At 38.9% G+C, this 27,967-nt stretch overlaps 1 protein-coding gene and 1 long non-coding RNA gene across 3 annotated transcripts in view; one reads left to right on the top strand and one right to left on the bottom strand.

The window, feature by feature from the left end:
- si:ch73-40i7.2 (FYN-binding protein 1) overlaps positions 1-27,967 on the bottom strand; it is a 33,250-nt gene that overhangs the window by 4,755 nt on the left and 528 nt on the right. For both annotated transcript variants that reach the window (XM_051673490.1, XM_051673491.1), the window contains 7 exons: positions 15,594-16,164; positions 15,144-15,198; positions 14,597-14,676; positions 7,657-7,694; positions 6,204-6,238; positions 3,365-3,497; positions 3,103-3,262 (listed from right to left, as the gene is read on the bottom strand). In XM_051673490.1, the coding sequence (XP_051529450.1) occupies positions 3,103-3,262; positions 3,365-3,497; positions 6,204-6,238; positions 7,657-7,694; positions 14,597-14,676; positions 15,144-15,198; positions 15,594-16,164 (1,072 nt within the window). The remainder of the gene's footprint in view (positions 1-3,102; positions 3,263-3,364; positions 3,498-6,203; positions 6,239-7,656; positions 7,695-14,596; positions 14,677-15,143; positions 15,199-15,593; positions 16,165-27,967) is intronic.
- On the top strand, positions 6,245-27,829 carry LOC127426596 (uncharacterized). The gene is made up of 3 exons (XR_007894807.1): positions 6,245-7,137; positions 18,993-19,099; positions 26,325-27,829. It is a non-coding gene; the product is annotated as an uncharacterized LOC127426596 (long non-coding RNA).

The raw sequence follows: 27,967 nt of genomic DNA, 5'->3' as shown, positions 1-27,967 counted from the left end.
CATGTTATTGTTGTTTTCTTTCCCCTGTTAAAGGAATTTTCCAGGTTCAATACAAGTTAAGAACTATTGACAACATTTGTGGCATAATGTCTATTACCACCAAAAATCATTTCAACTTGTCCATCCTTTTCTTTAAAAAAGCAAAAATCGAAGTAACAGTGAGGCACTTACAATGGAAGTTGTAATGGCACTTACAATGGAAGGGTTTAAAAGCAGAAATATGAAACTTATAATTTTATAAAAGCACTTACATTAATTCTTCTATTAAAACACATGCATTGAGCTGTAAAGTGGTTTAAATCATATTTTGAATAATATTTTTCAGTCATTTTAGGGTTTGTTGGCATTACATTGTTATAGCAACAAAGTTGTAAAATTGGCTATAACTTTACACAGAAAAGGTTAGTAAGCAGTTTTATCACACCAAAATCATGTTAACATGCATATTGTTTATGTCTTGTGGCTATACTTTTGAAACAGTGAGTATTTTAACATTTACAGATTGGGCCCATGTACTACTATTGTAATTGCCTCACTGGAACCCAGATTTTTGCTTTTTTTTAGTCAAAATAATGTTTTGTGGTAATCAATATTATACTACAAATGCTGTCAATTGAGCTTAACTTGTAGTGAACCTGGGATATTCCTTTGAGTAAACATCAAACCAAGTTCAAATTAACCTAAGTGTACTGGTTGTGTTCTTTGTGCAAAGGGTTTTCGCATTTAAAGGACTGTTAATATATTTTCGTGAAAATAATTTCGACTCAACTTTAAAAATACACAATGTTTTAAAGTATAACCACCAGACTACAAAACACTATACTTGTTTACATGAGACTAGTGTGATAGAAACATTTACTAACCTCATCTGTATTTTCATAACATCGGTAACACATAACCACTAACTTCATATGCCTAGAAAAGTAGTCTCATCACTAAAGAAACAATGACTCAGAGCACTTTACAGATCAACAGGAGAATTAATAGAAAGTGCTTTAACAAAAATAAAAGCTGCACATTTCTGCTTTAAACACTCCAGAAAGCCATGCCCATTGACTTCTATTATAAGTGCAATACTACAAACAAACTATGGGGCACAAGTCAAAATATAGCTGAAAGGAGTAACAATCAGCTCAAGCCCTAAAGCCATTCCCTAAGCACAATGCAAAGTGCTCCAGCACAACAGAGTCACAACGTTTATACCAGCTGAAGCGGGTATCGAACCAGGTTTCATCCAGCCCTTTGAACTGAAGCTCAGAGCTCTAACCACTGCGCCACACAATCAACAAGTCTGACTGATGTCAAAGAGACATTCTTGGTTGAGACTATGCAACTATTTCTGAGAAAATAGTTACAGCTTAGTTGTTGTTTTTTTAATTGAAGCAGGATTTATGCAATAAAGTACAGTCTGTATTGTAGTAAGAACAATCTGAAGACTCAGAGATCAATAGAAATACAACTTTTAAAACTGCTCTTTCCTGGTGTCAAACACACAATCATTTGACCTGTATTCCATTTCGTTAACCACTGGGCAAATCAGTTGACACAGCTCAAATGTGCCAAAGATACATTCCAAGCTGAGAGCAGCAGGTTTTAAATAAAAAACAATAATATAATAAATACACTTAGAAATGTATCTCTGCCAATTTCAGAACACTTAGAATAAGGAAGCAATGATACATTAAAAGTTTTGCTTAAATTGACTAAGCATTTTGACCACTATGTGGTGCTCCTCCAAACTGCTTAGGTACCCTCAGGACATGATGTTGAAGACCCCTTCCAATTTTCATTCAAATCAGACAAAGCGTTTTAAATATACATTACTTTTTCATACAAATTCAAAATGACAGAGAGGTTATATGGCTGATGTTGGAAAAATCCTCATGACCCAAGGAATCCAGCGACACCAAACTCATAATTTTAGGACAAAAGGTTCAAAAGTTATGGGCAAAAATAGCCAATTTGGACATTTCTTGACCCATAGGTGGCGCTGTCACCAAACTTTGCATGTTACCTCAGATGATGGTCCTGATGAAGCATAACACATGTCGTTTTGATAGGACAAAGCATCGCCGATATACAGCCTCAAATCCATTTTCACGTTGACCTCGTTAAATTCGCGCTGGCATAATTTCTGAACGGTAGCACAAATTAAAATGATTTCTGGTCTGTTCTGTGCGGCCTGGTCTGGAGATTATTTTGAGCCATTGTTTGGACAAATCAGACAAAGTTTAAAGGACATGAAAAGTTTAATCTGTAAACATCATAATCAAAAATGGAGGCCACTGTAATCATCAGGAGGAGCATAATCAGACAAAAATATTTGTGTCTCTAGGACAAACGGTTCAAAAGATACATGCAAAAGAAAAGTGAATTTTTGAACTGGTGGTGGTGCTATAGAGTATGACTTAGAGATCCTAAATTTGGTATAGGGGTTATAGAGTCTAAGGGTGTGTTCACACATGTAGTTCGGTTCTCTTGGTCCTCTTGGTCTGGATCAAAAAAGAAAATGATACATTTAGTCCTGGTTCGCTTAGCGTTCACACTGGCATTTTTAACACCGAACCTAACGATACAAAACCAAAGGCATCAGGAAAAAGTCACAACCTGATTGGACAGCTTTTATGACGTATATTTTTTGACAGAACTTGCCGATCATCCAAAACAATGCTGGCTGCTGGGCGAAATGTGCTCGTTAGATTTATATATGTATATATGGTGCTGACGGCGGTTCTGACGCCTGTACCGAACTGTAATGGGCAACATAGCTCCTATGATAAGAAGAAACAGGTATGCTTGAGGTCAGTATTAGGCAAATTACTTTCTATTTTTGGTCCGTTTAGACGTCTTTGGTCCATGTTGCGTTCATATATCAATCGAACCGCACCAGAGTTTGTTTGGAAGCGGACCGAGTCTGCTTGTTTGGTGCGCGCCAAGGTTCGGGTGGCAGTGTTCACACTTGTTTAAATGAACTGCACTAACAGAGCAATCACACCAGAGTTCGTTTTAATCGAACCAAACCTGCCAAGTGTGAACACACCCTAAGTTGTATTTAACCCAGAACATTCTTTTAATTAAGTTTATAGAAAAAGCTTGACGTACTGCTTCCCTTCAGGTTTCGTGCCAGCCATTTCCCCTCAGGGTTGTTGTTCACACGGATGATCTCCACGTTCTCCCCCTGCTGTACGCTCAGATCATCCTTCCCGCCATGCCAGTCCTCTCTCACGCGAGCCATGTGGATCACCTCAATAGGTCCATTCAGCTACACCCAGACACAAAACACACACATTTGAACATCTTAAGGCAGCATGCAAATACATTCATGACATCCTCCTTTTAGCTGCAACATAGCTAAAAGAGTTACCTTAAACCTTTTTCTATACTCATTTTCTCGTTTTTCCTTTTCTTTCTGTTCTTTCTTGTCCAGCTCTAGTTGCTTTTTAGCATCTTTTGAAAACTTCCTCTCGGTGGGGACAGGAGGTGGAATCTCATTTGGTCTGCAAATACAGTTGAATTAAAGTGATTAAAACTTAAAACGATACTTCTGCAGACAGTAGCTATTTAAAGAAAAAAAACATATGAATTAGATTTACTTTTAAATATTCCATTAAATGTTGTATTAGGAAAAGGTTATTTGGTTCTATATGGAATGCAAAATAAAAAGGTAAACACAAACGGATCAGTTTGTTAAATAAATAAAGCTAAACAAATTTCATGCCTTTCTAAAATATAAAGGCAGCTATATATTTTCACGTATAAAGACCTGTTTATACTGTGTGAAAACATAGTATGAGTTATTTTATAAAGATATGTTTCCAAAAGTAAATATTCGTCATTATTAAAATGATCAAGAAATTTTATAAAGTTTTTAATTTGTTTAGTTCTTCCCGCAATAGTTATCATTCCAGAACAGTTTTACAGGAAATACAACCAAGAACAAAACTATGGACAACAGTGGCAATGGAAAACTCCCTAGAAAGATACAACTTTCAAACCCCCATTCCAGTTTGATAACCCCTGTATTAGTCAATGCTTCTTGATGTGATTTAGTTTTACATGAACATTTTCCACCCTTTTTCTGACCCTTTAATAGGCCACTTTACCTGTAAGATTTTAAGACTAAAGAATCTTCGCTACGATTGGCTGACCTCCACTCACTGGTGTAGGTATTTGTCAAATCATGCCAAGATGCCGAATACTGAATAGGCACTGATATTTAAATGTCGCCCATCATATGTTAATGAGCTAATGGTTGTAACGTCATCCTAACTAAAATGGAGCCTCATAAGTGACTGATTTGAAATGCTTTACATAGGTAAATACTCTGCACCACACAAATAGCGCTCCTTACTCGAAGAGCTCGAGAGACACCACTCACAATTAGACTTCACCATCTTGCAAAGTTAATAATGCGATACTCTAATTTACATTTACATTTATGCATTTGACAGACGTTTTTATCCAAAGCAACTTACAGTGCAGTGCAGTATTTATTCTAATCATCACAAACATTGGGTAAAATAGTACATTATTGATATTTTCAGTATTAAATGAAATCCAAGTATATATATTTTTGAAAAGATTATGGAATTTATTTTTTCATGATATGTTACCTATTAAATAATATGGTAACACTTTACAATAAGGTTCCATTTGTTAACATTAGTTAATGCATTAGGTATCATGAACTAACAATGAACAATATATTTATTACATAATTTAGTAATCTTTGTTAATGTTAGTTAATAAAAATAGAATTGTTCATTGTTAGTTCATGTTAGTTCATAGTGCATTAACTAATGTTAACTAATACAACTTTTCATTTAAAAACTATTAGTATATGTTGGAGTTAACATTAACTAAGATGAATAAATCTTAATAAGTATTATTCATTGTTAGATCATGTTAACTAATGTTGTTAACTAATGTTAAAGGTGCAGTATGCAACAATTTTCAACAATTTTTTTTTGCCAATGTGTGAACGGCTTATAACGCAACTTAAAAAAATGAGCCCTCCCCGGACTTCCTAGGTTGCCTATTAAAGCCTGTAGACTGATTTTGATGCGAAGGGAGCGGGTCGGTTTTGGCGGGAAAATCCAAAGGATGTGACGTTTATGCACGCTCCCGAGAGCCTTGCCTCAGTAATAGCTTCTCTTCCGCTATTCAACAGTGACAACAAACTGCAACACTAGGTAACATTATCTTAGAGATGGAATCCAGCAAACGTCCAGCTCCCAGCACAACACCGACTCCTAAACAAACTCAGAGTACGCAAAAAAAAAAAAAAAAAAACATTTATCTACTAAATCCCATCTGGCTAAGTGGGAATGTGATCATGGTCGAGCGAAAACTAGAGTGAACATCGGCAGGGCATTTGATTCCTGGAGGGACCTTCGTTCGGTTTTGGGGATCAAAAGTGACCCTGAATTGGCGTTCTTCTTAATGGACAGGTAAGCTTATATAACTGCAAAGCATGTGAAATATAGTGCCATAAGACTAATCTGTGTAATTTTAGCTAATTTGATCTTGCCTGCTAACACTGATGAATTGCAAGCTACCTTGCTTCAGAACTTTCAAATAATTTCAACAATCTTCTCAAATATGCTGGTTTCTTGATCATAGTACAACATATGACATACAAAACATACAATAGTGCAACATAATGCAGTGCAACAGTAAACTCTCTGGTATAGTTCGGTAGTATGTAGCTGTATGTGTGTATCAGTATGCTATGTTAGCTGATAAGTAGTTTTAGAGTAGTCTCAAAGTTTGTAGTAAAACAATTATAACTGTGTAATTTTAATTATGCTACCTCATCTGTCAGCATGATGCCAGTGGATCACGTTCAGTCTCTTTGTATGTTACATCATTGTTTTGGCCGATGCTCGCTTGCTCGCATCCCTATGGAGTGTGTGCACGAGCGTGAGCACGAGCAACATGTAGCTGGCTGCATATGGCCACAGGTGTCATTAATAACGGCCACAGGTGTCATTAATAACAAGGGTTTTTGAATCTTACATACTGCACCTTTAACAAATGGAAACTTATTGTAAAGTGTTACCAATAATATACAGCAATTGTGTGAATTAAAGGCTGGGTTCAGAGAGCAGACTCTCAGAGCTCTCTAATGGTTTAAAGGAAAATGTTGCTCATCCATACACTGACATACATGTACATATCATATGAACAGTGAGATGACTTACTTGTCTATGTCTTCATAGATTTCATGATCACTGTCCTACAAAACAATTAAACGGCACATAAGAGCACACACCAAAAAGGTAAATAGCAACAAAATACATTTTCTTTGCACTATGTGCAAATAGTTTTAGGTGCTATTTGCACTCCTAATTAAATACTAACATACAGTAACACTGCAGCATGTTTAGCGTGTTTATTTAGAGTCCCATATACACCCTTCACCAACCCCTACCCCTAAACCTAACCCTAACCTTACCTTACAAAAATTAACCATGGTTTTACTACAACTACCATAGTATTATCATGGTATTTTGTAGTAAAATTACAGTAGCCACAAATTAAACATGGTTACTACTGTATATTGACACCATTATACTGTAGTATAATGGTTAATTTTAGCCGGATCAAACCTCTCTCTCAACTCCTTGACCATCACTGTGACCAAATCACTGCGAGGCAATCAACCTTTATATTAATTTTTAGTTATTATTATAAGTAGTATTAAAGGAAATATTGAGAGTGGAAACAGGAAACGGAATGGGAAAAAATGGGACAAAAGGGGGAATTGAACCCGGGTTGTCCTCAATTTATATTTGTGCCATAAATCAGTGAGCGCAAGATGATATTTTGTGTGCACAAAATTATATTTTGAGGGCAAATTTTTTTTTCTGTGTTCATTAAGATGATATTTAGATGGCACAAGATGATATTTTGAGCACACAAAAAAATTCTGCATGCACAAGATGATATTTTGAGCACACAAAAATCAATTTTGTGCTCAAATAAAGTTTATTTGAATGTGAATTTGCATAGAATTCTGGCATTTACATTTTGATTGGCTGGCTTGATCACAAATCATACTGCATATTTAATCAGGAGGAAGAGAAGAAGGGGATTTTTTCAAAAAAGGAAATGTGTAACTCACTATGACAACAAGTAAGTAGCTCTTTTATTTTTTACCTTTATGAACTTTTATATTAGTCTGTACACTGCCAATAGCTAGCTAACTATCTGGCTAGCTCTTTTAGTATGGTCTATATTAGTATTTGGTTCTCTTGGCTAGATATCAGGTTACCAAGTTGCCAAGTAGTTACTAGCTTAGCCCCATTTGCTACCTCTTTCATCAGAAATGAAAATATAATTTTGAGTGCTCAAAATATCATCAATTGTGGCACAAATATAACTCCATAGCGCGTCTTTACGCACTACGCCATTGCAGCCACACTAAGGGATGCAGTTTGTCTTAAATTTTTGTGTTTCCACCAGACTATTTGAGTGCAAATAGCCGCGTTGTTCGGCAGATGGTATTTCCTGTACACTTAGTTTAAATAGTAACTCCGCACAAAATATGTGTCAAAACAACTGCACTGCAGTGCTGTAACCACTGTAAATGAAGACCCTTAAATACACATTCTCTCTCAGTCTCACACACCCAAAACAGCCCAATACACCAACCTCACTAGGCTGAGATGGGTAACTGTCAGTCCATGAGTCTGCAACATGAGAAAACATAAACATGTGTTAATTAAATTGGTTGAAGAAATCACTCTCATTCTGTGCTGATCATAGGAAAGAAAAATCACAAGTTACATCTCTTTAAGGTCTCAACTGTTTCTCCTAGACAGCAATGAGATTAAATGAAGTGCTAATGGATTTTTTTTTTTCTCCTGAGAAAAAAATTACATGTCTCTTTAAGAGTTTCTACATTCTGGGTGGTTGCTGGGGCATTGCTAGGTGGTTGCGAGGGTGTTCTGGTTGGTTTCTAGGTGTTAGCCTACTGACCCCCAAGTTTTATCATAAGTCCAATCACTTAGAAAATTAATTGCGCACCTTTCTCCAATAATCTACAGGACTTGATACTGTATCATTCATGTCTATAACACAATTTGTGTGTGATAGTTATGCGCCAAAAGGGTAAGGGGTTTCTTTAAATCCCTAACACTGGGGGGGTCACATGATGCCATGCGAGGAGCAGACGTGTGAGCGATGAGTTCTGTGCACTTTGCTAGTTTTTTAATTATTTTCATGTTATAATCTGGTGAGATTCGATACACCTAGTTACATATTTGTTCTGTGAGGTAAACATGGCAAAGTCAAAATCCTCAGGCTCTGGAGACACTAAAAGACACTTACGTGAGGGTCACGTGACGCCATGCAAGAAGCAGACGTGTGAGCGACGAGCTCTGCGCACTTTGCAAAATTTTTAATTATTTTCATGTTATAATCTGGTGAAATTTGATACACCCAGTTACACATTTGCTCTTTGACGCAAAACATGGCAAAGAATTCAAAATCCTCGGGCTCTGGAGACATTAAAAGACACTTACGTGTTCAGGATGAAAGCCCCAACAGGCCTACAGACCGGGGACTCGATTTGGATGGCGCTGCGGGAGAGGAGATCCAGCATCAGTTGTCCAACATGTGATGTTGACAAAGATTCTTGCTGACTTGGAGGATCTCGCTGTAATACGTCGATCGATTACGGCGATGGAAATAAAATTCTCTGAGCTAGTTACAAGAGTGACTGATGTTGAGAGACGAATCGATTTTTTGGAATCTTCGAAGAGGGAATTAACCACTAATCTGCCCGCGACCAAAGTTGATTTGGAACATCTCCTTGAAAACCTTGAAGATCTTGAGAATAGAAGCCGCAGGAATAACGCTTTAATTCGAATTGTTGGAATTCCTGAGCATAAGGAGGGCAGAGATATGGTGAAATTCCTAGACGAGTGTTTCCCGAGTCTGCTCGACACAGACCACAAGCTGGAAATCGAGCGAGCTCACAGAGTCCCAGCTCACAGATTTGCTGAGGGAGACAGGCCCCGATCGATTCTGGACAGATTTCTGAGATCATCCAATAAAGATCTTGTGTTGCGCCAGGCGAGGAGCAAAGGGAAGCTTTCTTGGAAGAACCATAATATTTTCTTGTTCCCGGACTTTGTGAGTTCGACAAGAGTCAAGGAATGTAAGAAACTCTTACATCAGCGAAAGATCACTTTTGCTCTGATGTTTCTGGCCTTTTGAGTTTAGAGGGATTGTCGCCAGTTGGCGCTTTCGAGGGCGGGGTTAATGCGCACGTTTTTCTTTTTTCTGTTTGTTTTGTTCGGGGGGAAGTTCGGGGTTTGATTGTTTCACTAATGGGGAATGTGGTCTGTATAAGTTTGTTTTTGACACACATTTCATTTTTTTCTACTATATCAAAATGTCAAATGTTAATATGAGTATACTATCTCTCTCCACATGGAATATAAATGGGTTGGGGCACCCCATAAAAAGAAGGAAGGTTATTACTTTTCTTAAACGTAAGAAATATGATATAGTTTTTCTTCAAGAAACACATCTCTCCCCGTAGGAAGCTGAAAAATTTTGGAAGATATGGGGTGGACATGTTTTTTTTAGTGCTGGCTCAAGTAAGAGCAGGGAGTCATTATATTGATTAATAAACATTTACAATTCAAATGTCTCGAACAGACTAAAGATAAATTAGGGAGAGTCATTATTGTTTTAGCTGAAATTCAAGGACAAATGTTGATTTTGGCTAATATATACGCACCTAACGCTGATGATCAGGGATTTTTTATAGATCTTGAAGGGATGTTGCAAACCGCTGGCACCCCTCATGATAAAATATTGGGAGGAGACTTTAATCTATTGATGGACTCAGTCCTTGATAGTGAAGCAAAAGTGTGTAAGCCCCCTAGAGCAACACTGATGCTTCACAGGATGTGTAAAAATCTTGGTCTTACAGATATCTGGAGATTTTTGAACCCATCTGGTAGGGACTATACATTCTTTTCATCAGTCCATATGATTTATTCTAGAATAGATTTTTTTATATATATCTAAATCCCTCATTTCATCTGTTGTTGACTGCTCAATTGGAAACATTTTAGTCTCAGATCATGCCCTGGTGAGTTTAGAGGTGTTGCCATATATGGAGAAAAAGAAATCATATAGTTGGCGCATTAATGTATCCCTTTTGCAAAATCCTGATTTCCAACAAATGTTAAAGACTGAAATCAATGTCTATATGGAGACCAACTGGTCCTCAGTATCCTCTGTGGCATGGCTTGGGAGGCACTTAAGGCGGTTCTTAGGGGTCGGATCATACAGTATGCCTCATTCATTAAAAAAATCCAAAGCACGAGAACTCGTGGAGCTGGAAGGAAATATTAAAAGTGCCGAGGCAGAGCTGAAGCGACGAATGTCGTCTGATGGCCTCAGAGAATTGACCCAATTGAAATACAGATGTAATACTATTTTGTCATGGAAGGTGGAGTTTTGGTTATTCAGGGCAAGACAGTCATACTTTGAGTCAGGGGACAAAGCAGGAAAACTTCTGGCTAAATATATAAAACACAGAGAGTCTTTTTCTACCATTCCCTCAGTGAAATCTGCTGGTGGTGATGTATTTACCTCAGCCATTGATATTAATGATGCTTTTAAAGAATTCTATCTTGATCTTTTTAGTTCCATGTTTTCATCTACTGATGAAGATTTTAGAAACTTTGTGGAACCATTAGAACTCCATAAATTGACGACTGAGCAAAAAAATGATCTTGATTCTGAGATAAGCTTGGAGGAGCTTGATGAGGTAATTATGGCCCTGTCTACTGGCAAGGCTCCGGGGCCAGATGGCTTTGCCGCTGAATGTTTTAGATCTTATGTTACAGAATTGGCTCCACTTTTGTTAGAAGTTTAAGTTTAATCATTAAAGAATGGAAAGCTTCCCCCAACAATGACACAAGCCCGGATCAGTCTGATTCTTAAAAAGGACAAAGATCCAAGTGAGTGTAAGTGATCGTCTAATTTCCTTGATCCAGCTAGATGTAAAAATTTTGTCCAAAATTTTTGGCTAACCGATTAAGTAAAGTTATGACATCTCTTATACATATAGATCCGGTGGGGTGTATTCGGGGCCGTAGCTCTTCTGATAACATTAGGCGTTTCATCAATATCATGTGGTCAGTAGCGATATATCAATAGTCTCCGGTCGCTGCCATCTCACTTGACACCGAAAAGGCGTTTGATATGGTAGAATGGGATTATCTTTTTAAGATTTTGGAAATGTATGGGTTCGGGAGTACATTTATTGGTTGGATTAAGTTATTTTATAGACACCCTGTAGCAGCGGTACAAACAAATGGATTAATTTCAGATAATTTTACTTCGAATAGGGGCACTCAGCAGGGTTGCCCTCTTTCCCCATTATTGTTCTGTTAGTAGCCACGATAAGAAAGGAGGATGATTTTCCAGGGGTGGTGGCGGGAGGTGTGGCGTATAAGCTTCTGCTTTACGCAGATGATATTTTATTATTTGTCTCTGACCCAACTAAATCTAAGCCTTGCCTAGACAGGATTATTAATTCCTTTTCCAAGTTCTCAGGATACAAATTCAATTGGTCTAAATATGAAGCTTTGGCTCTGACAGCGTACTGTCCAGTAATGGCCTTCCAGTCGGGTGCCTTCCAGTGGCCCAAACAGGGCATTAAGTATTTGGGTATTTTATTCCCAGCAAATTTGTCTGATTTAGCTGATTTGTCTGAGTTAATTTTGACCCTGCTGCACTCGGCAGTGTTGAGATCTTTTGAGAGTTTGGGGTCATCGTTTTTGGATTCCCCGATCTCAGTTTTATAGGTATTTACAGCTGCACCATATGCTCTGTACTGTTTTTGGGAGTGGCATGCACCCCCCTAGAGTGGCGGATGCTTTAGGAGAGGTGATTACTGCTTTTGGAAAGGGTTGTGGGGCAACAGTGTTTTGCTCCCTGTTGATTCGGAGTCTGGGGGACAGAGCTTCAACTTCTCTGAAGAAATTATGGGAGAGGGATTTGGACTTGGTGTTGGAGGAAGGAGTGTGGGCTAAGATTCTAAAAAATGTCAGGTCTGTGTCTAGAGATGCAAGGGTTCGCCTTATGCAGTTCAAGATTTTACATAGATTCTATTGGACCCCCTCTGGACTGTACAGGCTTGGTCTTAAAGACATACCTACCTGCTGGCGATGCCAATCGGAGGATGGAGATGCAACCCATGTATTTTGGGGGTGCATTAAGATCCAAGGGTTTTGGTTGAGGGTTCAGAATTTTGTATGTGACGCCTTGGGCACTCGGGTTTCGTTTTGCCCCAGACTCTGTATTTTGGGAGATGGGGCAGAAATCAATGTGGAGAATAAACATGTGGAGGATTGGGTCCTAACCTGTGTTATTGTCGCCAGACCGGTGATTTTGAGGGGTTGGAAGTTGGTTGGAGCACCCCCATTTCAGAAGTGGTGCTCGGAGATGGGGAGAGTGGCAGCCTTAGAGGAGGGGTCTTATAGAAGACTGGGGAATGTAGATTTGGTTGTAGGAAAATGGGGTGGATATTTAGCATTCTTGGAGGGTTCTCAGGTGGAGTAGTGGAGAGAGAGGGGTAATTGTCAGTGTGTGTGATTTTTATATTTTAATATATTTTTTAGATATATGTATTTTTTTCTTCTCTTTTTCCCTCTATTAGTTGTTTGGTTTTTGTTTTTGTTTTCCTTCATATGTGTTCATGTAAGACCACAGGGGTGTTTGTTGAGGTTGGGGGTGGGGTTGGGGATGGGGAGGAGGAGGGGTGGTAGTGGGTGTTAAAAGTTGATTTTGTGTATTTATGTTTTGTTTTTCTGTGTTTTAATAAAAATAAAAATGTTAATCATAAAAAAAGACTATAAAAACTCTGCCAGTACGGTAAGACAAAATACACGTTAAAAATACATTCTCTGAAAAACCTAAAAAAAAACTACAAAATCCCTAACCTTAAGTATGAGTAACAGTATTTGAGATGCTTACCTTAGCAAACACCACACATTAAGTAAAACTGAGAACTCAATTAAGCCTCCTGGGCTATGAAAGAACAACATCTAAGCAATTAAGGGGTATATTTTTGTGAGTGCACAAAGCGCAGTGCTACGTGCTACGACTCTCTTGTCCAATTTTCATGACAGTGCTAATTCTAAGTGCAATTTTCATGCAAGAGCAAAGCGCAAGTGGGTGTGGATGAGAGTGTTTGTGCTATCTGTGGGTGTACTGTATGTTAATGAAGTGGAGCAAAGCACAATTAGCTAATTTCCAGAGAAATAAGTCATTGAGCTAAGACGTTTCAAAAGCATGTCTGTTTTCAGCGCAAAGTCTTAACTCAGTTCCTGCATTTGTAGTTTGGAGATTCCACCAGCAGGTTTTAATAAAGTTAATGTCCAAACTCTGAAAGTAAAGTGGAACATCAAATTATGTCCATGATGATCACTGTTGTAGCTGTAAAAAACAAATTTTTATGAGATTTGTGTTAACCTATCTTTAGGTCATGGTTTAATTATTATTATTATGTTTATGTTTATATTTACAACCGTATAGGTGATCTAATTTGTATTTGTATTTTTCCACCCGTTGTTGTAGAGTGATTTAAGTCACTTAAAAAGGGGACGGTAGAAGAAGTTAGATAGAGAAAAATGTTTGGATTTGGTATGATTTTTTGGACAACTTCGTTATTTTGATTATATTGTCATTTCATTTGAAGTGTAATTTGAATTTGGAAATATCTTTAGTTTATTTTTTTTCGAGTTTCAATAAATTAATTTCATTTTTCAAAATCAACCAGTAGAAGTAAATTTTTGTTTATATGGCTGGTGCTTGACAGGGAAGGGACTGTATAATTGGACACAGATGGTGCCGCAGAAGATCCTCAGAATTAAAATGCACTTGACCCATCCCATTAGCGCTTTGGGTGCGCAATTTCACCAAACCCACTTGTGCCTAGACTTAGTGCATGATTGCACGAAAATACTGAAACTTCATGGCCATGCCCATCGACTTTGCATGTATGGCATAGCGCTGCACTTAGCGCTAGCGCTCTTAAAATTAGGCCTTACATTTTTCTATTGGAAAACATCTCAAGTTTTAAGAAAGATTCTGAGTTCAATACAAGTTAAGTTCAATCGAAAACATCCGGCATAATGTTGATTCCCACAAAAATGTATTTAGATGTGTCCCTACTTTTCTTTAAGAAAAGTGTACATCTGGGTTACATTGAGGCACTTAAAATAGTCAAATACGTAAACGTTATAATACATGTTGTTTCAAAAGTATAGCCACAAGATGTAAACAATATGAGTGTTAACATGATTTTAGTGTGATAAAATCGCTTACTACATTTTCTGTGTAAAATTAGATCCAATTTTACAATGTTGCCACCCTGTAATCCTGGTAATCTGTTAAATGATGATTTACTTCCATTTTAAGTGCTTCACTGTAACCTTGATTTTGCTTTTTGTGGTAATTATGTTGCAAATGTTGTTGATTGAGCATAACTTGTATTGAATGGAATATTCCTGCTAAAGCATCAGATTGCCTGAGTGTGTGGGTGTCTTCATTTGATGTTTACCTCTGGGTTTAGGGGGAGGTGGAGGAGGTGGTGGGAGTGTGCTTATGTCATCATAGGTGTCCTGCTCCGGGTCCACGTTTCTAATCCAGACAACAAATGAAAATCAGAGTTAGTACAATACATTAGCCCAATCAGACTCAGTTACAACAAACAGACACCAGACTCTAATGACAATACAGTGGGAGGAAAATATAAAAAAGCATACACTCATTCAAAGGTTAAAAAAAGTATTGTGTGATACATGCCACTCTGAGCTTGTTTCTCAAGAATGAGAAGTCAGGAAATGTCACAATGCATGCTCTACACCCACCTACTTCCACAGCGGCCAAAGATGCACATGCAAAGCATTACATTAGAATGGAAGACGTTGTTATGTAATTCTGAATTTTTGTCTCTTTGTTCATCAGAGATACTGTACATATATGGAAAAATAGACAGTACAGAGATTCTAATATTACAGTTTCCTGTTCATCCCCTTTCAAACTGTTTGGCCAACCGGGAAAGGCTAGACAACCACATTTGAATGATAACATAAAGTATTACTCACAATTCTGAAAAAGATGATGAGAGCAGGCTAGGTTTATTTGGAGGTCTTGCTGGTCCTGATGATCAAACACAAATAAACCATACACACTATAAAAAACACCACATTTTCCTGTTAAAAGTCATTAAATGTAAGGTCATCTTAATATGGCAAGGAAAAAGTCCATGAGTTATAGACTTATTTTATGTTAAACATATTTATTAAAGTAAAAAGTCCTGTTTTGCTTCTAAAGAACCATATTGTGGTCAAAAGCCTCTTGATCATTTTGATTGCAAATATGTGTAAAATACTGTTGATTAATAATGTATTTCTCACATTATAGCAGATACTGGCCAGCTCACAAGTTTTTTTCTAATTCGTATAACGTGCATGCAGTAAAATGATCTGAGAATGCATTTGTTTTCCATTCACTGGATTCAACAAAAATATTTGTTTAAGTGAAATGCCTCCTACCTTTAGGACTTTTTGATTCTACATGTCCTTTGGGAAGAATAGCAGGTGCTTTTTTCCGATAATGATCCAGATTCACATACGGAGGTCGTTTTGGCTTTGTCGGCCGCAGCCCGACATTTGGAAGTGGCTTCCTCAGAGGTGCAACCTCCGACACGCTCCTCTGACTAGGCAGCAGTGGCTTGAAAGTTGGAGACAGTTTCATTTCGCTGTGTTGTTTTAGTACTACCTTTTTCTGAAGAAGTTCTCCAGCTAGTTTGACTTTGTTCGGCACATTGACCTCCATAGTGGGCGTTCTAGGAGTCTCCTGAGTTCCTACACGATGAGAAGGAGGAGGTCTTGGAAACACTCCTTGAGGACCCAAACCAAACATCTTTGATTCGCTTGAAGAGTTCAGAGGAAGAATTGATCTCGGCAACACTGCTGAAGGTTTGTTTCGGAGCACTCCATTGGTTAGAGACTCTGGCAACGCACCAGCTGTATGAGGTTTAATGGGAGCTCCACCTCCAGAACCTACCATCTCTAAATGAGCGTGAAATTTGGCCCTGAGGGCCTTGACATCCAAATTTTCCTCCTATGAAGAAATAATAACAATAAAAAACCTCTCATCTGAGCTTTTAAACAATTCTAACTGTGACCTGACCCAGCAGTCCTGTTCAGTGAATCAGAACTGCAAAATGTTACATTTCCTCTCTACTCAAAAAGTAAATATCATTGGTTAAAGTTGGTAAAATACTTCTCTCATTCTCTGCTGTTCATAGAAAAAAAAACCAAAAAAAAACAAAAAAACAATAACATTAAACTGAGTGCAAACTGAGACTTTTTCTAAAACAGATCACCCAAAAATGAAAATTCTCTCATCATTTACTCACCCTCATGCCAAAAAATATCTCAACTCCGTTGGACCATACAAAGCAAGAGAATGGTGGCCAGAACTTTAGAGGTCCAAAAAGCACATAAATAATCCATAAGACTCCAGTTAACTCCATGTCTTCAGAAGCAATATGATAGATGTGGGTGAAAAACAGATCAATATTTAAGTCCTTTTTTAAACATAAATCTCCACTTTCACGTTCACTATAACATTCTTCGCTTTTGTTTTTGGCGATTCACATTCTTGGCGAATATCGCCACCTACTGGGCAGGGAGGAGAATGTATAGTAAAAAAGGACTTAAATATTGATCTGTTTCTCACCCACACCTATCATATTGCTTCAGAATACATTTATTTAACCACTGGAGTCATATGGATTATTGCTGCCTTTTATGCTTTTTGGACCTTCAAAATTCTGACCACCATTCACTTGCATTGTTTGGACCTACAGAGCTGAGATATTCTTCTAAAAATCTTTGTTTGTGTTCTGCAGAAGAAAGAAAGTAATACACATCTTGGATGGCATGAGAGTAAATGATGGGAGAAAATTCCTTTATGGGTGAACTATCCCTTTAAGTCTCCTGCTTCTCTGATTTGTCTCCTGAGGAAAAAAGACTCCAGTAATTTTGGAATAATTAATGTCTACTCTAGAATTTCAGAAAAGATCTCATCAATTCTTCCAAGTCCAAATTATCGGAGCTATGCTATCCACATACATTTTATAGCTTTATAGTCTTACTCTTATTTGTTTCTAGTTTTTATATCTAGTTTTTATTCACAGCGGTGAAATAGAACTGCAATTTTGCATCAACGAAATGTAACATTATGCCAATCTATGACAGTTTTTACTCTGCATAGCATTTACATCAAGTATTTTTGACTATGTAAATCCAAAGGTAAACATCCTCTTCAAGCTGATCTAATATCCTCAACTCAATGATAGAGCGATGCTAGGAAGGACATGACCATTGTGAATGGATGTTAATCATTTGCAGTTAGACGTGTTCACTTGTGTTTCTGGCGATGTAGAGAAATGAGAGCAGCTACTACGTGACACATAACCAATCATCTATGCAACATCTGACCCTGTGGGCACTGTATCACACAGTATTAACAAGTGTGAGAGGGAAAAGAGAAAGAGTGTTTATGTGCAGGCAATATACCAGGTGTGAAGTCTTTGGGGGAAAAACATTATTTCAACTTTCACACTGGCTGACTCTTCTCAGCCTATACTACACAGTTATAAGAAAATGTAATATATGGATGGTGGGATGGTCTCCATGTACTTCAGCTCTATTTTTTCACATAAAACAGTCAAAAGAAAATTGGTGAATACAGAATAGAATTTCAACTCATCCCTAAGTTCAAAATCACAGTTACAGCAATGCATTTACAGTGGAAGTCTATGGGACAAGGCATTGCATGGTGATAAACATTAAAATACATACTGTTTTGACATTGTGCGTGTTAACATGAGACAAGTGTTGTAGAATCACTAACTAATCCTGTCTGTGCAAAGTTATATTCAATCTTACAACTCTTGTCATGACTATGTAACTTTTACATGATACGTGCAAAAATACCAGAAAGGGACATAATGTAACTATCCGAAATGTACTGTTTACTAGGGCTATCAATTTAAGTGTGAATAACTCTATAAAAAAAATAAAATAAAAAAATAAAAATAAACTGTTTTTGCAAGTCCTAGTCAGCAGGGGACAGTAAGAACAACTCCAGGGGTACAGGCCAAAAAAACACTCTTCCCTTTGTGTTCAAACACAGCTGGACAGAGCCCAACTCCGAATGCAGGGATCTTGAGATATGTTTTTCTAACTTTCAAACTACATTTAATTTGACACAGCATGCTAAAAATGTGGTGTTTATGACAAGACGCAACCAAAGTTAGATACCACAAAAGTGTCTGTCTCAATACCAAAATAAACTGATTGTATGTCAATGATAGGCTTATGTTTAATTATATTTAAGTAAATAATATAGACTTCAAAAGCCATTTTTTTGTATTGTCTAATCAATGCTTTACTCGTCTGCCACAATGACGCACTGTATTTTATTATTATCTGAATTATATATTTATTATTATTTAAATAGAATTATTTATAATTATTTTATTAATATTTATTTAATTCTTTTTATTTGGGGGCCTTTCTTTGGAAGTGTTGATATATGCAGTTAATCTGATTAATTAATCGGCATACCATGTAATTAATTCTATTAAAATTGTTTATTAATTGACAGCCCTTAATTGACAGCCCTACTTTTTAAATAGAGACAAATCTGCTCAGAGGAATGTAGGTCACCAGTGTTGGGTAAATTACTTAAAAATAGTCCACTACAAATTACTAATTGTTTCTCTAAAATTGTAATCCGATTACTTTACTAATTACTTAATTGAAAAATAAATCACATTACTAATTACTTTACTTTTAAGTTACATTTGTAAAACACTTTTCTGCTCAACAAATTCAAAATAATGTCTATATTTATTCCTTGTTCATTGTTACACACAGGTCACACACTCAGCACCTCACATTAGAGGTCTTCACGGGTCCACCCTAACCCAAGGACCCGAGACCCGACCCAGGACCTGTTCAGCTTCGGATCCACATTTTATACGGTAAGCCGGGTCCGGGTCGGGTCCCATTCTATTGCTACAGGTCCCGAGTCTGTTTAACATTATGAGTCGATCCGAGAAGCCCCGGCTGTGATCAGACAGCGCTGATGATGATGGTGCTGTGTGTGTGTGTGTGTCGTAACTTGCAACAATGTAAAATTAGGATGAGAAAGTGTGGCTGGGAAATAAGGTGAAAAACGGAGCGGAGCCACAATGAGCTGAGTGACGTCAGAAACAGAGCGGAGTTAAGGCACACGATAGCAAATTAGCAATGCTAACGTTAGCAGCCGTGGCAATGAACGAGCAATCGTTATTATAGTTCAAAAGGGCAAACAGTCGAAGTTATCTTATGCGAGATACAAAAAAACTGCAAAGCTGATTCTAAACAAGTTGCGTTTGTCATCCGTCACCGTGACAGCAAGTGGACTTTTGTAGCTGAAATAATGAGTGGATTAGCTATGCTTTTTCAGTCAGCAAGAGAGGAATCACAGAAAATGTCCTGGTTACTTTCGTAACCTCCGTTCCCTGATGGAGGGAATGAGACATTGTGTCGATGTAGTGACACTAGGGGTCACTCTTGGGAGCCCCAAACACCTCTTTTTTGAAAAAAGGCCAAAGTGGAATTTGCATGCCACTCCCCCGGACATACAGTTATAAAAGGAGCTGGTATGCAACCACTCATTCAAGTTTTGTGCTGAGGAGCCGAGACCAGGTCCCGGCCATTTCAGCAGGTAGTTCAGCATTGTGGCAAGAGGGACACAACATTTCGTTCCCTCCATCAGGGAACGGAGGTTACGAAAGTAACCAGGACGTTCCCTATCTGTCACTCACGCGACGTTGTGTCGATGTAGTGACACTAGGGGTCCCTATACAAAATGGCACAACTATCTGAACTGTGTTACGTGAACTGATGGTGTGTGACGGGCAGACCACTGTGTGCCTCGTAGCCAGCACACCAGGCCATCACGTAACCTCCCCCAATGCTCTTATGAGCGTCGAATGGTCCTTCAGGAACAACTCGACTGCCCAACTATAGGGACAGGCTAGCCCAGCCGAGGCCTCTTCCCTCACTTTTCTCCCCAAAAAGAGTGGAACTTGTTAACTGACTGGGAGCCATAAGTGTCTGCGTTGGGGGGTGTCCCTCCCAAGAGGAAGACACCGTGGAGACCACACCCTGCCCAAAAAGAAGGGGGGGGGGGATTTTGAGTGGAATACGTCACATGGTCTTACCGAGTCTTGTCTGAAGTATGTCATGTGGAGAGGTCCCATGGTAGGTCCTACCCAAAGGGGGAGGAGTTTCTACAGAGTATGGCGACCAGGGGCAGAGGGGCCTCTGCCCAAGGAAGACGCAGTTTACCAACAGGGAAACGATTTTGCGGAAGATATCACATGGGGTTTCCTTCAGGGAACCAGCATATGTGGAGCACCTACCTCAGTACAGGGGCTCATTAGCGCATGTACTGGGCCGATCAGCGAGTTTCTCTGCAAACTCAACTGCCAGAGGGCTAAGGAGGAAAGTCATCCAGGGAACACAGTCTTTGAACACGACTGGGAGTCAAGAGCACATGTCTTCACCTCAAGGGAGGGGAAAGGCGCTATGCACAAGCGGTACACCTGGCCAGTTGTCCCGGAACTTACTTGCTCATGCCTGCCAATACACGGGACAAGACCGGCTCAACCCGGAGATTGCAGAACCTCGCAAAGGTGTTAGGTGTTGCCCAGCCCACTGCTCTGCAGATGTCTGCCAAAGAGGCACCACTGGCCAGGGCCCAAGAGGTCACCACACTCCTGGTAGAGTGGGCTCCTAACCCCACAGGGGGTGGCATGTCCTGAGCCTGATATGCCATCACAATGGTGTCAATGACCCAGTGGGCAATCCTCTGTTTGGAGACAGCGCTTCCTTTCCGCTGTCCACCAAAGTAGACAAAGAGCTGCTCGGAGCTTCTAAGGCTCTGCGTGCGATCCAAATAGATGCGTAAAGCGCGCACCGGACACAGCAACGCCAAGGCTGGGTCTGCCTCCACCTGGGGCAGTGCTTGCTGGTTCACCACCTGATCCCTAAAAGGGGTCGTGGAAACCTTGGGCACATAGCCCGGTCGGGGTCTCAGGATTACGTGAGAGTAACCCGGACCGAACTCCAGGCACGATTCGCTTACAGAGAACGCCTGCAGGTCCCCTACCCTTTTGATGGAAGTGAGCGCAGTCAGGAGAGCAGTCTTCAAAGAGAGTGCCTTAAGCTCAGCTGACTCCAAGGGCTCAAAGGGAGCTCCCTGTAGACCCCGAAGGACTACAGAGAGGTCCCACGAGGGGACGAGGCGCAGTCTGGAGGGAGGAGCGTGAGATCAGAGAACACGTCTGGGTGGGCCAGTAGGGTGCTTCTAGGATGATCTGCTCCTCGTCCTCCCTGACCTTGCACAGGGTCTGAGCAAGTAGGCTCACTGGAGGAAACACATATTTGCATAGTCCAAGATAACTCGTCTTCTTCCCGGGCTCCAAACAAGAGGTCGAACTCGCCCTGAGACGAGCCGGCAATCTCGTCCGAGCGCCCGACCGGGGCAAGTGAGCGTGCTGGGGAATGGGAGGTCCATGGGGGGGCTACCCGGCGGAGGTGGTCCCATTGAGGTCCCCAAATCTCCCCCAGTGCTAACCGGCATGGCCTCATACCCGTAGGTAGAAGGACCGAGGCTGGGAGCCACTGGGGTGGCTTGCTTTCTTACAAATGCAAGCCGCGACCGCAACGTTGCCATGGTCATGTTCTCGCAATGAGGACAAGACCCATCCACGAACGATGTCTCCACGTGGGCAGCGCCCAGACACGTAAGACAGCGATTGTGGCCGTCAGAAGCGGAGAGATAACGACCACAACCAGGAATAACACACAAACAGAAAGGCATCTTTAAAAAGACGTTCCGTGTGTGCCGCTCTTTTAGAAAGAAAATATACTCTTTTAGAATATACTCTTTTAGTTGTTTTGCCGAAGCGCCCAGGGGCGTTCTCTGCACTTCACAGGTGCAGAGGGGGAGAAGCCGCTGAAATGCGCCATAGAATCCAGCAGATGAGGTGAATGAACTTCGCTGATGAATTCAGCTTCAATGAATAGAACCGCTCGGCTCCGAAGAGAAAATCTGAATGAGTGGTTGCATACAAGTTCCTTTTATACCCATATGTCCGGGGGAGTGGCATGCAAATTCCACTCGCCAATTCTCATTGGCCTTTTTTAAAAAAAACAGAGGTGTTTGGGGCTCCCAAGTGTGACCCCTAGTGTCACTACATCAACACAACGTCGAGTGATTGACAGATAGGGAACCTGGATGTATTTTACCAACTTTCTTGGCAAGGAGGATGGATTATATGCATCACGTCCAGGCACAGGGGAGAAGGCTACTAACGTTACATATGGTAAGACACAAAGTTTTGTTTTCACAACTTGTAAATTAACTTGTTAATAGCAATCAGCTGTGAAATCGGTGTCGATCGGGTCTGTGTCTCCCAGCCGGGTCCAGGTCCCAGCTTTCAAATAATATAAGGGTCCGGTTCGGGCATTTCTCGGTTCTGCATGAGTACAGGTCCAAGCTTTCAAATAATAGATGGGTCCGGTTTGGATCCGGGTAGTACATTTCCAGGTCTATTTGGGTTCGGGCACGAATTTTTGGACCCGTGAAGACCTCTACCTCACATGTCTCCTTCACAATAACTCGTTAAAGGGCCATAATTCATAATTCTACTTAAACAATATATTAGAAATAAGCATTACCCTATGGTGTACTTAAAAGTAATTAAATTAATTGGAAGTCAGTAACTGTAATCTGATTACAAGAATTTAAAATGTAATGCATTACAATACTTTTTTTTTTTACTAAAAAGTAATTATTTTACATTAACTAATTACTTTGTAATTGGATTACACCCAACAAGTAACCAAAGGTCCCGCTAATTGGAACAGCAGTCCCTTCTCTTGAAGGATGATTCAGACAACTTTTTCCCCTAAATCACACACATTTATGTACAGAACAATTATTTAACAAAACCACAAGTTTCACATTTCTGCTTTTTATAAAAATATAATTGTGCCTGGTAACAGGTGCATGTAAAAGGGCTAGAAATAGTATTTTAGCTTAGCATAAAGTTAAATGTTCACATGGCAATTTACACAAGGTTAACTACTGTATATCTGCTGCTCCAATCTTACTTCAAAACACCACAGTTTACACAATGACAACTTTTTTTGATCTTATGTTGATTCTCTTTAATGATCTCCCAAGGGAAAAATTCCTCCATGACGTCAAATCCACCTTTTAACTCATAAAAGTGTGAGAGCACTCTCTGTCTGCTACAAAAATATTAGTAAATGTATTCCACTACAGTTGCATTTTAAATAGCTGGTAATCAGAATACCGTTACATTAAAAAAGTATTGTTTCACCCCTGGTGAAACACCTTCTCATCTTAAGAAAATGTTTCACCGGGGGGGCCTGGGTAGCTCAGCAAGTATTGACGCTGACTACCACCCCTGGAGTCACGAGTTTGAATCCAGGGTGTGCTGAGTGACTCCAGCCAGGTCTCCTAAGCAACCAAATTGGCCCGGTTGCTAGGGAGGGTAGAGTCACCTGGGGTAACCTCCTCATGGTCACGATTAGTGGTTCTATCTCTCAATGGGGCACATGGTGAGTTGTGTGTGGATGCCATGGAGAATAGCATGAGCCTCCACATGCTTTGAGTCTCCGCGGTGTCATGCACAACGAGCCACATGATAAGATGCACAGATTGACTGTCTCAGAAGCAGAGGCAACTGAGTCTTGTCCTCCGCAACCCAGATTGAGGTGAGTAACCACGCCACCACGAGGACCTACTAAGTATTGAGAATTGGGCATTCCAAATTGGGAGAAAAGGGGATAAAAACAAAAAGTGTTTTACCGCTGTTCAAATGCTCCTCAGATCGCATCATTTATATTGATAAATGTTTTCCATTTGAATACACTAAATATATAATGAAACAAATGACAATAAAATGCAAAGTAACAAATGACAATAAAATGCAAAGTAATCTCTTCGGTAATCAAAATACTTTTTGAATGTAGTGGTATTCTGATTACCAACTATTTAACTGTAGTGGAATACATTTACTAATATTTTGTATTTTAAATATGTAATCCCGTTAAATGTAATCCGTTACTCCCCAACCATGCTGAGGGACAAATCAAAATTATCATCTGTGGTAATCGACAGTATGCTCATTGTTTTTTGTTTAAAGCTGGTCAAAACCACTAGTGGAAGGCAGAAGTGTTTAGCAGAAGTATGCCTTTGTGTTGTTGGCAGAAGGGACAGTAATGGACATCAGACCACAGACAGTCATCACAGAATCTTGTACCCTCACAAAGATTGGCCAGTGTCTCTCTGTCATTACATACAGTACATGAAAAATGGACATTGCAGTTTACCAAACTTAGGTCTTGTGTCTGGAGTAAGTCAGATCACTGAGTTGCACATACACAAGTATATTAAATTCATAATGGTTGGTATTTATCATGGCTTATCTACAATTATCTCTCTTAGAAACAGAAATAACTCTCTTCTCTTCATGGCAACCCACAGAAAATTACAGCAGATATAACATTGAGAACTACGGCTTTCTGACATTGTTTTCCAAAAAAGCAGTCAAATTGAACAATGAATAATAAGGGAAGGTGACTGTCTTTCACTGATTTTTGTTCCCAAATTGATGAGTCATCAAATAGTAGCCTCAGATTTTTTTTAAAAAAAGAGGAACTTCAAGCCATCTTAAAACTCTGCATTGTGGGGAAGATAATCAATTGTCATGAGCTGTTTAAGAGGTGAACGGTAGATTCAGAACAATAGTGAGGCACAGGAAATGTCTCCAACCACACACCTTTGCACCAGCACATCACTCAGCAGTGGTTACTGTAGACACGGCAGCCAAGAGTGAGCCAATCAGCTGCATGCCTTGCTAAAAAACACAACAATTTTCACTGCCAAAAAAAAAAAAAAAGACAAGAAAGTTTTGGTTCATCCGGTCTACACTCAATCCACTCAACTTTAACTTTCACCCAAGCTTTAAAAAAGCATGATAAAGTTAAAATTCTAAGTTTGAGGTGAAACAAAACACAATAAATTATGTTGGCTTGACAAAGACTTTGTTTAGGATTTTTCCAAAATCCCTAAACCAAGACTAAAATTATCAATTGTAACTCCTTCTAAAGCTTTCAAGCTACATTCACCAAACTTGGCAAAGACCTTTGGACTGTTTAGAGGTCGACCAATAAATCGGTTTTGCCGATTAATCGGCACCGATAACAGATTACTGGAACTATCAGTTATCAGCAAAAATCCACACCGATAGCTTTCCCCCATTACGTATGGTGCTGGAGCGACTGGGAAAGGTCCACTGTCGTTATACAGTATGAGAGCGGCTTCTAGAGGCGAAATAATATTTCACTGATGCTTTGTGGTGTTTGTCTACATCTATCTATCTATCTATCTATCTATCTATCTATCTACCTAATTTTTTTCTTTCAGACAAAGGCTTTGTCAAGCTAACATCAAAGTTTGTCTTGACAAACTTTACCTATCTAGTTTAACATTGATCCATTTATAAACCTGATGAAATTTCACAATTCTTCAAATTAGCAGTGTATCAATTAAATAAAAAATTGGATGGCTAGAAATTTCCTTCTACTCAATTCCGACAAAACAAAGGTACTAATATATGGACCAAAAACCTCTAAAAATAAGCCACTAAAATATAATTTGACTCTCGGTGGATGTACTGTTATGTCGTCTTCTACAGCAAAGAACTTAGGTGTTATATTTGATACCAATCTGTCCTTTGAAAATCAAATTTCCAATGTTTGTAGAACAGCATTCTTCCACCTCAGAAATATTGCTAAGTTACGACACATGCTCTCATACAAATACAAATTTCCTATTTGGCTATTTTCCTAATTTCCTAAACTGTGGAATAGTCTCCCTAACACTGTTCAGGACTCAGACACACTCACTCAGTTTAAGTCTAGACTAAAGTCTCATCTATTTAACCAGGAATACACCTAAATTATCCATCAACTCACAATTAGGCTGCTTGAGTTAGGTCTGCCGGAACCAGAAACGTTTCTCAGAAACATTTCTCATAATCTATAACTTTGCAATAAATTGAATGGCATCTATGCTAATATTATTCTATTTGTTTCCCTGTCTCAACCTCGGGATACCAGAGCCGGCCAGATCCAGCTCCGTTCTTGCTTGGTGTCAGACTCCACTGCTACGTGTCGCTGAGTGATGACTTCAGACTACAGCCGGTGCTAGCCATACATCACTTCGGTCTTTTACGATGGACTTCAGAGGATGAACTGATGCCAACTCCAACTGTAAGACATTGGATACTTCATATGCCACTGCCTAAACCTTGGACTTTGGATGGACCCCACCTGAACCTTGGATTTAGGATGGACCCCACTTGACCTGCTGGTTGAACTGCGATGCACCTCATTGATATCTGCCTGTATCACCTTTGTCTATTGATGGACTACACTCTTGAAATGGAATACATAGACTATAATTTAATTACCAACAAAAGCCTTCATCAGCCAACTAACAAAGGACAGTGCATCTATGTGAACTTCTGCAGTTAATCCAGGATGAACTTCAAAAATATTAGTCATTAATCTTACAGTTCATACAAAATCTTTGTTTAAACTCTGGCCCTTAACATTTACTTAGTTTACTAATCTTAAACCAAGACCTGCACTGCACATAAATAACTAATATTGCCATTATATTCATACTGGTTAGCCAGAGTTGAACTGGCCCCCACAGTGAGCCTGGTTTCTCCCAATATTATTTTTCTCCATTAACCAACATCTGATGGAGTTTTGTGCTCCTTGCCACAGTCACCTTCGGCTTACTCACTGGGGTTCTAAGTACAATTATTATTTAATTATTTAATGATTTATTTTTATACACAATTTACAGTCATATTTAATAAAATTACACAATGAAGACTTTATAGATATTACAGTTTAATTCTCTGTTAAAGCATGATTTTCTGTAAAGCTGCTTTGAAACGATGTGTGTTATGAAAAGTGTTATACAAATAAAAATGACTTCTATTATAAATGACTACACAGGCATATTAACACTGTAAATACTGTTTTAACAATATTTTAAGGTAATCTCATAATAGTGATTAATGTGGTAAAGTTACAAAATAGTATATGATATGACTGAATCAACTTGACTACATTAGTTTCATGCCAACAAAAGTAATTTTATGGGAAAGCACAGGTATCAATTGCTGTTCAAGGAAACAATAGCACAGTTTCACATATTTCAGTGAATTACAGATGAGTGATAAATAACAAATAAACAATAAACTATTTTTTATATATATATATATATATTGCTGTGACAAACTACACTGAAAAAAATATCTTCGTGTGGTAATATCTAAATAAATTTGTTTGATTAAAAAAATATTGTTTAACATCAGTGAATCAACCTGGATACATTAGGCTACAACAACAAAACTAATTTTAAGGTTTAAGGTAACAAATGCAGGTTACCACTTTTACATCAAGCTCAACACCTTTTTTCTAAGCAACAGCAAACAATTCATCAACCAACTGCCATAATATAGGACTATTATTTAAGAGACAAAATCTGCTTAGTATAACTTGTGAGACTAATGGATCTAGGGAAAGCAGATTTTTTTTTATAAGCTTTTCACACGACGCCTAACCTTGTGTTAACATATATATATATATATATATATATATATATTTTTTTTTTTTTTTTTAACCTGTTATGTCCCAAACGTTTAAGTAGACAGCTCACTAAGTTTTGAGAAAGTCTACGTCAG

Source organism: Myxocyprinus asiaticus, chromosome 35 (assembly GCF_019703515.2).
Source record: "Myxocyprinus asiaticus isolate MX2 ecotype Aquarium Trade chromosome 35, UBuf_Myxa_2, whole genome shotgun sequence".
Classification (NCBI taxonomy): Eukaryota; Metazoa; Chordata; class Actinopteri; order Cypriniformes; family Catostomidae; genus Myxocyprinus; species Myxocyprinus asiaticus.
This window is presented reverse-complemented; position numbering and strand designations above follow the sequence as displayed.